This window comes from Pseudoliparis swirei, chromosome 1 (genome assembly GCF_029220125.1).
Source record: "Pseudoliparis swirei isolate HS2019 ecotype Mariana Trench chromosome 1, NWPU_hadal_v1, whole genome shotgun sequence".
Taxonomy (NCBI): domain Eukaryota; kingdom Metazoa; phylum Chordata; class Actinopteri; order Perciformes; family Liparidae; genus Pseudoliparis; species Pseudoliparis swirei.
Genome location: NC_079388.1, coordinates 10,580,339 through 10,595,360, shown reverse-complemented (window position 1 = coordinate 10,595,360; position 15,022 = coordinate 10,580,339). Strand labels below are relative to the sequence as shown.

The window sequence follows — 15,022 nt, the reverse complement described above, 5'->3', positions numbered from 1 at the left end:
GTGGGTGTGAACTTCAGGAAGACGCAATGAAACGTGCAACATCCGCAGAAATAGGTGCACTTTTGTACTTTTCTTCTCGTGTTGACATTACTTTTGAGCAACACCAGGTCGTGCACATGCAGCTGTAAATCAAGAAAGTGTACAGCTGTATGTTGTCACACTATTACAAATAACCTTGAAGAGTGACATTGAAAACTGAACTGTGGCGTCATTACACATTTATTAAGTCTTTGTCTCCATCCTGTGGCGAGTCACGGTAACTCCCGCTGCAACATCCAGAAGTCTGGGCTAGTGTCTTTCATTATATACACATACATGTAAATCTCATCATAAAAACAGTCTCTAAAGTCTAAAACATGCCTTCAAAATAGAATAACAAAATAAAAATGATGCAGTCATGTCCAGACAACACAGTTTACTTTTAGATAAAGTCACTTTTTATTGTGTATAAAAATACAAGTTATTTGTTTTTGTTTGCGTCTCAGTCTCTGTGTGCTACAAACAGAAACACAAGTAGTCATATTGGGCGGGACAGCTCGTATCTGTGGGTGACAGATTATTGGCCTGTGCAAGATATTCACATCAACACCTGAGGCTCAACTGGGGAAACAAAACTCGATTAATTTCAGTGCAAATATGTAACAAGTTTTAAATATCAGATAATATCCCAGTCGCAAAGCAGCATCAAACCATTAATACTGAAACTTGGGATATGCATTAACAACTATCCACTGTAGTGTGTGTGTGTGTGTGTGTGTGTGTGTCCATGTTGTGTTCTGCTCTGGGTTGTCGTACGTCACTGCTGGCTCAGCATTTGCAATAAACGTGTGTGAGTGTGTGTGTGTCATCTCATGTAGTGTGTGATGGCTCGTAAGGTATAAAGAAGGGCCGCTTGTAGCCGGGCTTCCATCACTATCAGGTTAGCATGAACCTGTAATACAAAAACAACAAAACTGTCATTACCTTCAGGTTACTGGATCATACACAGGACATCTTAAAAAAAGGAATTAAAAAGAAAGAGGCCACGCTTCATTGAGAAAGGTACCAAAGAGATGTGTTAAAATGTCATCTGATTCCTTGATTGTGTCCGGTGTTCGTACCTTTTCGGAGTGTCTGAAGCGTCTCCAGAAGGCGTGGTAAATGCGCGCCGTGGTCTGCTCGGGGTGACAGGCCACGGTTTTAACGAACACCTTCAGCGAGCGCTCCAACAGCACGTTCACGCTGCCGTAGTCGTAATCATCGTAGCTGCACGAGGACAATCGAATACGTATCAGACACAGCAGAGACGACACAAATAAAAGCTTCGTTGATCACATGATTTGGAAGAGCTCTGACCGTATGCCGTAAAGACAGTGGATGTAGTTCCACAGAGCTTTTCTCAGAGTGTGAGTGTCCACATCTTCATGCATGGCCATCCTGTGGTAGGTCAAGTTGCTCACAACCTGCAACAATATTGGTAGATCTCAATCAATCTGATATTAATCAATATAACGATGGGTATTCAATAAAAATTCAAAGAGGTCCAGTTTAGGAAATCTCCTCCCAGCAAAGGTCGGAACCTCATGATATCCAAACTGTGTTATACCCAGACATCAATCAAATATAAATAACATTTATATATCATTTTAACGTTATTTAGGGATGTCCTAATAAATAAATTCCGAGTTTACCAGCACAATTGTATCAACTAATACAATTAAAACAACTCCGGCCTGTTATTTGATGATGGCCCCAAAATTCTGGTTGATTTGTTTTGTTTTTCCCCACATTCTACATCATTTGGTGATATTAATTTGCTCGTGTGTGCTGCTGATCTCTTTGCTGATCCTTGAAGGATGTAGACAACCGTCTTCTACTCTTTTGTGGCCCTCGATACGAAGACAAAGAAAGCCCCGGAGAAGGAGCACACATTGGCGTGTCCACCGCGGCGTAATGATGAATCACTTTGACTCCAGCCCAGTCCGTGGAATGAACGCCGATCGTAACCGTAACTTCTACGAGGTCAAAGGTGAGGGTACCTGGAACTTCTCATCCAGGAGCTGGCCCATGTCTGGCAGTAGTCTGTTGACCAGAGAGAAGCCGTGGTCCTCCCAGGAGTAGTCCTGCACACATTCGACACCGACATCAAGTGACACACGTCTGTGCAGCTTCGCACAAACACTCAAGAGGCACATTGGGAATGTATCCGAGTACCTGAGCTCTCATGGTGGGTGGCGACTGCTCTCCTCTCGGGGCAAAGTCCTCGTACCTGAACTGTGGCTCCTCCACTAGATGCAGCACCAGATCGGGTGGTGCTTCTCGCACGACCGCTGGACAAACACCACAAAGAAGGACAAAGTGAGCGACCACGCATCAAACACTGTGGACGACGCTTGGCACGAACATGTATTTACTGGTTGGTATGCTCTCGCTCCTCTCCCTTTCAAAGCGAGTGACCATCTCCTCCTGTGTGCACTCTTCCTCCTGCTGCTGCAGCGCCACCATCCTCTGCATCAACACCTCCACCTCCATTGCCCCGTCACCCAGCTGGAGTAGAGACGAGCACATCACCAATATGTGATGATCTTCTGCCGTGACAAAACCGACGCAAGACCTGTGGTATGAAATGGCTGCTCGACTCACCTCCGGCCTGCTATCCTCGTGAGCGGGGCTCCGAGGGCTTTGAGGGCTGTGGGGGCTCGGAGGAAGGTGATTGGGTGATGGTAGTTGGAACGTATAACCTCCGATGTGGTCGGGTTCAGGGTTCAAGCCGCATCCCCACCCAAAAGAGCAGAGTGAGTGAGCGTGTGCCATCAGGATCACAGCGTGTATGAGTTCAGCCAGTGACCAGCGAGGCTCCGCTCCGGGACACACCAGCTCCTGATGGGGAGAGGAGCAAGTGTTCAGGAAGTGAGGGGTTATTTAAATGTGCTTGCAAAATGTGATTTCTCTCATACTTTGGTTCACAAAGAAATACGTGAACAACTAAAAGGACATTCGTGTCAGCCTCAGCTGCACTTTGCGTTTAGTGCCACACTGTTAGCATGGAAACCAGGCGGTGGCGCCAGTGTTGTGCTCTACAGCTCACGTTACCACAGTTTCACAAGCGTGACTGAGAAAGACGGCAGGCTACTGTGGAGACACGGCGGCGCAACATGGCGACTCTGTAAAGAGAGTGTAGATATACAGCCCTCGAAACTAGTGAGACCTTGGGAATTGGATTCATTCCAAGAAAGTGACAAGAGTTAGATTTACAATTAGATTTTTTTCAGTAAATGTGATTAAATTAGATTTTTTTTTTTTTACATTGAGCGCAGAATCTCTTCCTGTGGTTTAGTTCAGACCACCGAATACGGAGGAGGCTAAACCTGTTTTCTAAGAGTCTTGGCTGCGACATTTCTGCACAATGAAGAAACGTTGAAGTGAGTGTTGTGTGACCTGGATGTGCTGCTGCGTGATGAGCCAGGGTCTGTGTGCCAGCAGTTTGTTGAGGGTTTGCAGGCTCTGGAGTTTGGTGGGAGCGTGCTTGAGGCCGCTCAGCCAGCTCTCCTCCCCTCCAGCGTCTAGGAAGCCGGCGCTGTGCTGCTGCACCAGGTACGAGCAGTGATGTCGAGCCGCAGCCTGAGAAACATAATCACCCCATCCATGAGAAGCAAAGCTTCATCACTGCTCTGTGTATACCGGTGTCAAAATGCATAAGAACTGCCCATGCTCATAAATATAAAAATAAGGGCTCAGAGGTTAAAGCAACACAAATATATTTCTCCACAAATAGATCATTTTGAGTCTCATGACATGGCATGCCTGAAGTGAAAGGGAAGCTAATGTGATGAATCTCTGAGCGATGAGCGTCATTAAATGTGTATGTGAGTTCAGTCTTTGGCAGACCGTTAGTGGCTCACTAGGATACAGGAGCTGAAAAACCCTCAAGCAGGGAAGTTACCTGCCAAGTCCATTTAGCATCTGTCATCTTCCTCTTTGGAAAAGATCATCCAACTTATCCTGATTTATTTTGTCTCCTGACTATTCTGCTGCTTTTAAATTGTGTGTTTGTGTGCGATGGTTAACTTAAACCACTGCAGTATCTTGAAATGCATCTACAACTCTACAATCAGTCAGTTTTCAGAGATCTCAATCTCCGACATTAATGTAATGAGCACAGACACGTTAATGAGGCAATAACCTGTATGGAACATCGAGCAGACGTCACTTATAAACATCTGGTTCAACTTTCGGTTCACAGTCTCCATGCGGTGAGTCAGACGACTGCTACTGGCACACACAACTCAAACTTATATCCATTGTATCTGCTGCAGCTGTTTCCACACTTCTGTTGGAAGTGTAGGAAAGCAGAAGTGTAGTCATATCACTTCACTAAAAGGTCAGCACATGACTCGGTGTGAAAACATAACTTCACTGGTCACTCACTGTGGAAGTGGAAACAGAATTACAGCAATATTAGTATAATACGAATTAAATCAGAATTACTTTAAGATAAAAGAACAAAATCATAAAAACAATTTTGCACACTTGACTTGGTCAAAAAAAGAACAAATAATAGCGGGGGAGTTTGATTTTGAATGTCTAAGCCGTTAGTCGAGCAATATCTCTCTAAACAATAAACGGATACTCTCTGCACCCAATTACAGACGTTAGAGAATGTATTTCTGTTTTCATAGCTGCCTCATTTGGCATAGAATAAATTAATATAGAATAAATACAAGACTAACACATGGCCAGTAGCACTAAAATGTCTGCTCATAGCCGATGAATATAGATCAGAACAACGTTAACATGTTTTGGGTTATGATTTGCAGCTTGCAGGATTTAAATCCACCATGATGGAAAATCTAACCAACAATAATATCATCTGCTTAAAGGGAAAAGTTTAATGTGTAGTAATATTACTTGGATTCATTTGTATTTACTTAGTCCAAAAATGTTGATTGTGCATATTTAGGTCTAGAGTAGATCAAATGGTTTACTTTTAAAAGGAATAATAACACTAACAATTAACATTATATTTGTATTTATGTTATGTGGGAGCAACTTATGAGGAAAAAATTAAGAGACGAGCAGAGCAACCGTGCAGAACAATGAACCAATCAGTGAATCAATATGTAGGATTTAATTTGATCTAATTGACATTTAGAAAGACATGTTATGACCACTTTCCCTTCATTCATGCACTTATAAAATGAAACTCCCCAGATACTAATATCAGAGATTTTGCCAAGCTCAGTATTTTCACTAAGAGTCTTAAAATATGGCAAAGAACAAACAATTGTGTCTTAACTGAAATTCTCTGTTGGATAAGGTCCTGACATTTTAAAATGCACAACTCCTACAAATTTGTTTTATTACTATTTATTCCATTTTGCTGCATTGTGCATATATATATATATATAGAAAAATATATTTGTATTTTGATATCCATTTCTTGGTAGAAGGACAACCGAGAAACTTGAGTAAGATATCAAACAACATGAACTTCTCAAGCTGATGCCGATGACAACAGACACATTGTCCCTGCAGGAAACTGCAGACTCCACTTTATATTCAGTTGATTGCAAAAAAGTCGCCAGCGTTTTTCTTGTCTGGGTCCAGACCTTTAAATCCACCGAGTGTGAGCCGCATGTAACGAGATGACAATTCTGTCTGATATGATGCAAGCATTTTGCGGATCTTTATCTGTAGCGCTTTTTATTGTATCTGTTCAAGCTATAGGTACATGCAGGAGAGTACATGAAGACCGTAATGCAGTCACTGGCATTGATCTGAAAGCTCTAAAAGCTGAGACTAGTTATACTGTGATGAACTTACCATAACAACAATGTAATGTATCCAGTGACGGGGCAAGGGGCCGTCCATCTCCAGCAGAGCATGTTGGGTCCTCAGGAAGCAGCTGAGGTAGGCAGGGTGCATTGCCATCACCATGGTGGTGTGGTCCACGCGGCCCAATGAAAGGAACGATTCGATGAGGATGTCCTGGTCCGGCACTTCTTTCAACATCTAAAGAGAAAGAGCAAAACAAAATACATGTTTAAAATTGACAACTGAACTCAGTTTATATTTTTACAATGCTTGAGGACACTTTGCCAAGGAGTCGCTTTAAATTGTTTCACTTGCACATGGAAACAAACAGCCTTTAAAAGCTGCTACAACATTCTTTCTCAAGTGGAAAACTTGGAGTGAGTCACATAATAAAGTAGCATTTTGAGTCCTCAGCGTTTGTAACATGTGTGCTATTGCTTCTCTTGACAACGTGAAGTCTTTGGATAAGACATGGAAGCTCTGTAGCACCCTGGAAACTACATCCCTTATATAAATAGTATGAACGAAAACATTATATGGTAAATAAGAAAAATTATAATCAACATGAAACACTGCGTAATGGGATTATTGGAGAAGAACACTGAAATTATGTTGTGATTTCACACTATCACAACAATTTACAAACATGGAAAACAATTTTGAAGTTGATATCTTTAATAATGGGGTAAATGGATGTTCTTTTATATCTAAGCCATACACACCTCTTTTGCAGGAATAAAGGCACTTGGGCCTGATGCCAGCACCCGGGGGACTTCAACTCCTTTTTCCTAAAGCAGGAAGACACAGAGTTAGGTAAATTGCACAGTGAATTGATATCTAATTTCATTTCTGAATAATCTTAAAACCATCTTCTCAATAAATCATTTGATCTACTATATCAAATGTCTGAAACTATTATAGACAGCTTGTTGTAGTTTTCCAAAACCCAAGATAATGTCATCAAAGTACTCGTTTTGTCTGAACAATGAGCTATGATGAGGAAAGCTATTGCGCCCACAATGACACAAGACAAAGAAAAGCAGCAGTTTCACAACTGAGAAACTGAAATTAGGAAGTGTTCGGCATTTCTGCTTGAAAACTCAAATGATAAAATCATCCAAGCGATTGCTGATTTATTTATTTTGTCCTCTGCCGATTGACACACTGATGAATTGACTTATTTCAGCTTCACATAGTTAACAAAATAAATGGAAACATTAATTATGTATTGAGCAAACTACTAGAATACGATTGCCCATACATCAACAGTATATCTTCTTAAATTCTTCAGAATATATAAATAATGGTGATGTTATCGATGAAAACGTTATTTGAAGATAAATCCCCCCAACCCCCTTGAATTTGACTGGACTTTACTTCGACTGTAGCAGCTGTTCTGTAACTGGAGCCTGTTTCATAACTCGCAGCCTATGAAATCTGTAGCATGCATTCAACTCACAGACGTCATCAGAAGGCACAACGTCCCCCTTGTTTTCTCGAAAAGAGACAACAGATAAGCTGAACATGTGGCCAACCCAGCTTTACTCTATATTCCTGGGATCTGCAGCGAGCTGATGCTCGGGGTGTTACTCAGGGTACCGGGAGGGGGCGTGTCCGGCCCGCTCGTGTGTGCACACCACAGCGGAGTGTTGCGTCACCTCGTGCGGTTCAACTACTGATGAAATAGTATGATAGAAAGTGGTAATCAGCTGATAACTGATCAGCTTCAACGTTATCGTGACTGTTAATAAATCATTCATTTGTTGCTCTTGGAATATGATGATAAGCAGCTAAACCAATAACATGAGTGCCAAAATAAAACAAACTCCTGCCTATCGACATTGTTGCGCAATCAGAGTTCCCCTCCGGTCTGCAGACGTTATAATAAGCACCGTCCCAATATTACCTGTGCGGTTCGCAGCAGCTCGGTTGCTCTCCCCCGAACCTCCTGCAGCGGACACGACCGGGACAGCCGAAGCAGATGTAAAAGTGTTTGCCTACTGAGCTGGGCCGAACCGCGCCGATCCGGTCCCAGACACGCCAGGACCTCTTGACTGAGCTCCTCCAGAGCCGCTGCTCGCTCCTCTTCGTCCCTGCTGCACAGCCGCGCTAAGCATTTGACAGTCAGGCCGACGTCGGACTCGGACTCGTACCGGTGTCGACGGGACATGTCAGAATCGGAGCTTCGACCCAGTGCGTTTTCTCCGTTAGCCTGGCAGGTAAAGCTTGCCATCCGTTGTTCCGGTGCCAAATCACCTCGAGGGGCGACTCCTCCTGACTCGCCTCGATCGAGCTCCTGCTAGCTTGCTGCGAGCTAACCTCACCGTTAACGTTAGCTGGACGCAGCCGTTGGGTTTCCTAACCGCCGAAAGCCGAACTGTCCGTGTGTCAGCGAACTGCTCGGGCTTCTGTTCCACCAATCACTGAAGCCGGCTGCCCCTTCCTCACCGCTCTGTCCCCCGTGACCGGACCCGGGAAAACCGCAAGCTAGCCTCGCTGCTGAGTAGCAGCGTTAAACGACGGCTCGATAATACCATAAAAACACTGGGAGCCAGTGGTTTATGTTTAGACTCGCAGACTAGAGCATAACTTCAAGTTTAAAATCAGCTTTCATGAAGCACCCGACAAACTAAAAAGCAGCTCCCGGCTTCACTCGTTTCGTTCAGCTGTTCAGCTTCTTCTCCTCTTCTGCAACGTCATTGTGACGTCGTGAAAAACTGCACTTCAGGGTGAATGAATACTTCTCAAAACAAATACAAAACAATGTTTACTGTGTTTGGACCATTATACTTTCACGTACTAACATTTGTAAATAATATATACAAAAATAAAATTTAAATTAAATAATAAAACCTGTTGTTCATTCACCTGTTTTCTAAATATTGTAACTGAGTGACGTGTAATGTTAACCTATTATCTTATAAGTGATACTGTGTTTACAGGAATAAGTTGTTCTCGATAAGAAGATCGGTTATGGCAATTTCTGAGTTCAGGAGGTCAGTGAAGGTCTCATGACCTCTGTGTTGATGTGAAACCTGTCAATCATCCGGGCTCCCATGGCGGTGGGACACAGGAGCGCACTTGGGATTGGCAGAGCGAGTGAAGGGGGATGTTGTTGTTGGTGTTTCTCGCCTGTTGAGAGTTAGTCTATGACCGGGACCAGACGGAGACAAGATAACGTCTCGTAGCTTTCCTGACCCAGGGTCGCTACAATATTACTAATGTACATGACAAGCAACCGTATATTGCCCATTATTATATGTATTCATCTATTAATTATGTAGTAGATAACATGTCAACACAGATGACAGATCAAACTTACTTACTCATCGTATACTTACCAGAGACGTGCCATTTTCTCCATCCTCCATATTATCAAATTAAACTAAAAAAGCAGCACATTTCCTGTTTACGTTTTATTGACATAGAACCTACTTTGATTGGTCCTGATCACTGACATCTGGAAATCATTTTAGTACTTCAAAAAGACTTTATGCAGAATTACGATAAAGTTAGAAGTGAAAAAGACTGCCGTTATGGAAATCTTTGACAATTCAGACCAGACCACCGGAATACCTGCCAAGTCCTTGTGGTCCTCTGAGCCCACATTTTTGGGCCATAGGAAAACTCGATGTACTTTGTATACTTATTCATATTTAATTAACTCAAACTGTTAAAGTAAGAATTGGTTTCTTTATGTGTGTGCACACAATAGTTTCACAATTTATATGATGTACTTCCTGAATCACCTTTATTTAGGAAAATAAAAAAACATCAACGGTGTACCCTTATTATCAGACACTGTATTTCTTATATTAATTTACTTGTATATATATATTATATACCATATATGATATTAGATATGTGTGGGGCTAAGGGAAAAGAGGGAAAGATGACTGTCAGATAAAAACAGACAAGTGAGGTTGACACGCTGCTCGGTTCGACATGACAGGACGATGCAGTTTTGGGAAATTCAACATTGTGGCAGCAAAGAAGAAAAACCCCTTCAGTGTCCCGTCACCGGTTCCCTATGAGGGAAGACTTTTATTAACAAACACACAGGCTGGCTATGGAGCATGACCTTCGGAGCACACTCAAAGGCGTGGTCCCCATGGCAACCGGCGCTTTGTGTCCCAGGAGACCCATGGGTGGAAGAGGTAATGCCGAGAGAGAGGGGGGGGGGCAGAGGTGGTTTGGGAGAGCTCAGGCTATAAGCAGAGGTCAGAGTTCACACTCACATGGGTTCCTCTTCACTATTTTACAGGAAGTCAAAGGTGTTTGTGTTTGTGTGTGTACGTGGGGTTGAGGATGTAGGAGAGAGGGATGTGAGACCTCAGACAATTTTGTTCTCCAGCAAGGCAATCCTCTTCGACATAATGTCTAGTAAGATGTTGTCAAGGACGTCAACAATGAAGACAATGGCATAACATGTGAAAACAACATTATAGCCCTCCTTCCAAACATCTTATTCTCACCCCATTTCACCCATTGTAAAGGATATATTTTTTTGTTAGTGCCTGCAGGGCGTCTTCTACTTTCTTTTGGAACTTTACGAGGGAGTCACATTCACAGGTGTCCTCCTCTGTAGAAACGGAAAGCACAAGTTCAAGTTCTGGGTTATTGCACCGGTACGAAGTGAAATGACTTGTTTGTAAATGTATGTTTGTATTCTATCATCATGTGTGACCTTGACAGATGTTAATCTGCAGCTTCTTGGCGATCTGGGTCATAGCTTTGAAGTCAGCAGTGTAGAAGTAGTGCTCTGCGGTTGGCTCAGAGGCGATCTCTTTCAACTCGTCCTCCACTGCGTTGCCCACTCCAACAGCGTACATCTTGAAACCTGCAACACAGACAGGTTTCTCTCATCTGACTGGGACATGTATGGTCTGGACTGTATCTGCTTACACGACGCCCATGCATTGAGAAGTGCCCCGTCCTCTCCCTCTCACCGTGCTGCTTGGCCTTCTTGGCGGCCTCTCCAATGTAGTCCTGGCTGCGTCCGTCAGTGAAGACGATGCCCACCTTGGCGATTCCAGGCCGGGCGCCCTGACCGGCGCTGAAGCTGTTGTCTGTCAGATAGCGGAGGGCCTGGCCTGTCATGGTTCCCCTCTCCATGTAGGCCATCTTCTTCACAGCCTCCTTCAGGTCCTTCTTGTTGTTGTAGCGGCCCAGGGGGAACTCCTGCAAGAGGGAGAAGGGAACATGACATTGATGCGGACGGGAGGGAGGTTGGATATTCGGTGGATGCTGAAAGGGCAAACGCAGACACGTGCCTGTCTGACTGAGCTGGAGTACTGAACCAGTCCAACGTGAGCCTTGCTGTCAGAGACATCCAGCTTGTCTACGATCTGGTTGATCCACTTCTTAACCAGCTCAAAGTTCTCTGGACGCACACTCTTGGAGCCATCGATCAGGAACACCACGTCTGTCGCTGAGTTGCTGCAAGCTGGTGACGTCGGACACACAACAGGGCGTGTTACTCTGGGAGCTCGATTGCTGCACTTGGACAAATACCTTCACACTGACACACACAAACACACACTCACCACTGCAGCTGCGATCATTGTCCATGAGGGTAAAGCCATCTTTGCAGGCACACTTGAATGATCCGGGGGAGCTGATGCACATCTGCTCACAGTCATGATCGCCAGTGGCACACAGGTCAGATACTGTGTGTGTGTGTGTGCACGCAAAATAAACACGTACACACAGTAGAATATATGTTGAGCCCACACACACACACACAGAGAAAGAGGGGGAGGGGGTGTTTGGGGTTAGGAGGAGAGAAGGAAACTATGTCAGTTTGAAAATGGGAAAATCAAGCTTTGATTTTTAATGATCCACTGTGACCTGCAGCCAACAGGTTTGAATGTGTGTGGATGGAGCAGGAATCAAGTGGATCCTTAAAACAAACAGGTGGAGAAGATTGGAGTCGCCTCAAATAAACAAGATCTGTTTCGTCTGTTTCTCAATGTGAGGCACACATAACAGTCCAACACTGATCATGCAGCGCTGCCCTTGGATGAACCGTCTGCATGAGGCTGTCTGCTGCGAGGAGAGTGGCAGGCAGCAGGCAGCACGACCGCAGACTGAGAGAGCCAAGGGGCGTCACTCATTAGAGGTTTAATGATTGTCACTAATGGATCGGTAATTACAAACAGATCAGTCTCGCCTCTCGGTTATGTAAGTGTTGACTGAAGAACAGGAGCGAATTTTATTCCTAAATGTTGTTCCTGCCCTGTATGCCCTTGTGCAGTGAGAGTCTTTAATGAGTTTGAGCGGTTGAATGAACACACTGTCGTCTTGTTGAGGGAGAGCAGAGGAACAACATGTCGGAATGAAACAATGACGGTCCTGACACCTTACCCTCAGTATAGGGCGGCAGCTCCCTCCATGAAGGATAATGATGATGACCCACCCTGACAGGGATTCTGCTCAAACCATTTTTGCCTATTTCCATCACTCAGGACTAATCACAGTATACTGCACCTGTCCCTCTAACCTTCACAATAAAGCCCTCATGCTTCCTTCCTTCTTCTTCTTCCCTCTCCCTCCCCCGATTTTACCACAGAAGGCCTCCTGGAACTTCTTGGTGAGCTTCTCGATGACGCTGTAGCTCTCCACGTAGTCTACGTGGTCATCCAGAGGATCACTGGCCATCTGCTTCAGGGTGCTCATGTCCACACGTCCCACGCCGATGGCAAAAATCTCAATGCCGGCATCCCGTGCACGCTGGGCCACGTCCTTCACCATGTCCTGGGGACGCCCGTCTGTCACAATAATGGCAACCTGCGAAGGACGACGAGGGAAATTAGTTAAAAAATGCTGATCATATGATCATAACGATGGGATAGGTTGAGGTGCATGTGATAATGCATATGAATGCATGTCTGACCTTGCTGATATTAGGAGATTTGACGCGGGCGCCCTCGGCCTCACTGAAGGCCACATTAATGGCAAACTGGATGGACAGACCGGTCATTGTTCCCGTGGACAGAGGCTCGATCTTGGTCACAGCCTTAATCAGGCCGGCTTTGGTGCGGTGCGTCTTCAGAGACACCTAAAGGTGCATAGGAGCAAGGTCAGTGATATCAAATACTTATGAATGAAAACTGTCCAGCGCTGGTCATGGCTAGCGGAGCCCCGTACCTCGTTCTTGACGCGGCTGGCATAGTTGACGACTCCCACGCGGGTGGCGTTGGGTCCCACGTCCAGCCCCTCGATGACCTTAGCCAGGAAGACCTTGACCTGCTCAAACTCTGAAGGGCGAACGCTCCGACTGCTGTCGATGATGAACACAATGTCCGTGGGACGAGTTTTGCACAAACCTGCCGCTACACGTGAAGACGGGGAGACAGGAGAAGGATTATCATGGAATGCTATGATAATATTTTTTAGAACACTTGTATATGTACATAATTATTCAGAAATGTAGAAGATGATAAAAGAAGAAAAAACTTGATGAAGAAGTGAGAAAAGAGGGAGGGTGGGAGAACCGTGGGGAGAACGGAGGTATTGAGAGGAAAGGGGAGGGTCAAGGGGATGGAGGATGGAGGCTGGTGAGAAAGTGGGAGGAAAAACAGGAAGTAGCGAGGCAACAGGGGTGGAGAACATGTGGGTGGTGGAAGAGATGGAGAAAGGCAAGGCAAGAAATACAAGAGTGGAGGACAGAAAGCTTCAAGGAGATGTGGCCTGATTTACAAATATAAAAAATAACTCTTAGATAGTAATATGAATTATTATGAAATACATTTATTAGATCTAGAACTGAACAAAATCAGTCAGAGTGACTGAATGTTCAGAAAAAGATTTCCATTATGTTGATGCAAAAAAATTCTAAAAAAGCTTTTAGCGTTCAGCTGCAAACACCCGATGGAGCTACTAATGAGCGCGGAAGACATCAGTGTTTTGTGATCAATTGTAGTCATAATGTTCATAATAAAACTGTTTGACTCAGGAAGGATGTGTTGGATGTTCTATGCGGATACAGACATTTCAGGCCTTGCTCAATTAAGTGCTAAAACATCCAGTGTCCGTTCAACATTACTGATCTCCCTTCTCACCCTTCACCTCTCTCCCTCCCTTCAGTTTTTTCTTCCACCAACTTCTACATCACACACACACACACACACACGAACAGATATATACACACACACACACACATACACACACACACACGCTCCATCCTGAAGGAGTCATTCAAACAACACAAATAACACTTTAATAGGATGTACAATTATGTTTATTATTTTCGGCTGACTAATCACTTCAAATTAATCAATACCCAAAGACACTGAAAATTAATAATATTCTTTTTTAATTATACTCATTAATTTAAATTTAACACATGATTACATTTAATAGATCCTGGACTTTTTCCATTACTCTCTTTTCCGTTATCTAATTTACACTCTTTAGCAACGCAACTGGTAAACACACACCCCACCATCCTTTGATCTGTGGACAGGAATCAACTCAGACCAGAGGGTTATTCTTCTACCGGGATACAGTCAAGAAATGATGTAATACCTAACCACGTCATGTTCATTCTGAGGGTTACTGTCCATATATATATATATGTATTTAAAGGATAAACCCATTGTTAGATGCTATCTCATCCTCAAAGACTCTGAATCCTCAACTGGCATTAGAAACAACTTTCAGGGTTAAAGGTCATCATTCTTACCCATGGCGGCGGCCGTGCGGAGGTCCACGGTGGCCTGAGCTCCGATGAGGCTGAGCAGCAGCAGGAACAACGGCGATGTCGGCGTCATGGTGACAGCGAGTGTGTCCGCACGCAGTCCGAGAGCGAGAAGCCAGAAAGGAGAGCGAGCAGGCCGAAGGGAGTTCCAGGCGAGGAGACGGCCACAAAGTGAGACTGGGTGACTCTGAGCTGCAGGTTATCAATGCAAGTGCTTCACACACTCAGCCCACAGACACCACCCCCTCTATAGCGGCGGTGTGTGTGTGTAAATGTGTGTGTGTGTGTGTGTGTGGGTAAGAGAGGGAAATACCTGCTCTGGGAGGACCTAAAAAGGAGGGCAAGGAAAGACAAACACACCTTGATATGCCTGGGATGAACAGGTTTGTGTGTGAGAGAGAGTCGTAGAATCTGTGTTGTATGTGTGTGAGAGTACCTGAGCATGTACAGTGTGTGTGTGTGTGTGTGTGTGTGTGTGTGTGTGTGTGTGTGTGTGTGTGTGTGTGTGTGTGTGTGTGTGTGTGTGTG

General features: G+C 44.4%; 2 protein-coding genes across 2 annotated transcripts; both read right to left on the bottom strand.

The window, feature by feature from the left end:
• Window positions 1-414: 414 nt before the first annotated feature.
• Window positions 415-8,540, bottom strand: sesn2 (sestrin 2). The gene is made up of 11 exons (XM_056418419.1): window positions 7,700-8,540; window positions 6,516-6,581; window positions 5,803-5,991; window positions 3,418-3,600; window positions 2,623-2,859; window positions 2,394-2,526; window positions 2,194-2,309; window positions 2,019-2,102; window positions 1,336-1,442; window positions 1,101-1,245; window positions 415-931 (listed from the first exon to the last, which is right to left on the bottom strand). The coding sequence occupies exons 1-11, from the start codon at window positions 8,024-8,026 to the stop codon at window positions 845-847; spliced, it is 1,674 nt and encodes a 557-aa protein (XP_056274394.1). The 5' UTR covers window positions 8,027-8,540; the 3' UTR covers window positions 415-844.
• A 1,734-nt stretch (window positions 8,541-10,274) lies between these two features.
• Window positions 10,275-14,567, bottom strand: matn1 (matrilin 1). Its single transcript, XM_056421062.1, has 9 exons — window positions 14,480-14,567; window positions 12,943-13,127; window positions 12,689-12,853; window positions 12,360-12,582; window positions 11,340-11,462; window positions 11,067-11,239; window positions 10,743-10,974; window positions 10,481-10,633; window positions 10,275-10,375 (listed from the first exon to the last, which is right to left on the bottom strand). Exons 1-9 carry the CDS (start codon window positions 14,565-14,567, stop codon window positions 10,275-10,277), a joined length of 1,443 nt encoding a protein of 480 aa, XP_056277037.1.
• Window positions 14,568-15,022: the final 455 nt, after the last annotated feature.

What these genes read in the sequence shown, in the direction of transcription:
- sesn2 (XM_056418419.1), bottom strand. Translation starts at nt 8,026, where the DNA reads ATGGCAAGCTTTACCTGCCAGGCTAACGGAGAAAACGCACTGGGTCGA. An exon ending in GAGCGAGAGCATACCAACCA is followed by an intron (nt 2,310 to 2,393) that starts GTAAATACATGT and finishes GTGTTTGTCCAG; the next exon opens with CGGTCGTGCGAGAAGCACCA. An exon ending in GCTTCAGACACTCCGAAAAG is followed by an intron (nt 932 to 1,100) that starts GTACGAACACCG and finishes TTTGTATTACAG; the next exon opens with GTTCATGCTAACCTGATAGT.
- matn1 (XM_056421062.1), bottom strand. Translation starts at nt 14,567, where the DNA reads ATGACGCCGACATCGCCGTTGTTCCTGCTGCTGCTCAGCCTCATCGGA. An exon ending in CCGCACGGCCGCCGCCATGG is followed by an intron (nt 13,128 to 14,479) that starts GTAAGAATGATG and finishes CTTCACGTGTAG; the next exon opens with CGGCAGGTTTGTGCAAAACT. An exon ending in CAATGATCGCAGCTGCAGTG is followed by an intron (nt 11,240 to 11,339) that starts GTGAGTGTGTGT and finishes CGACGTCACCAG; the next exon opens with CTTGCAGCAACTCAGCGACA.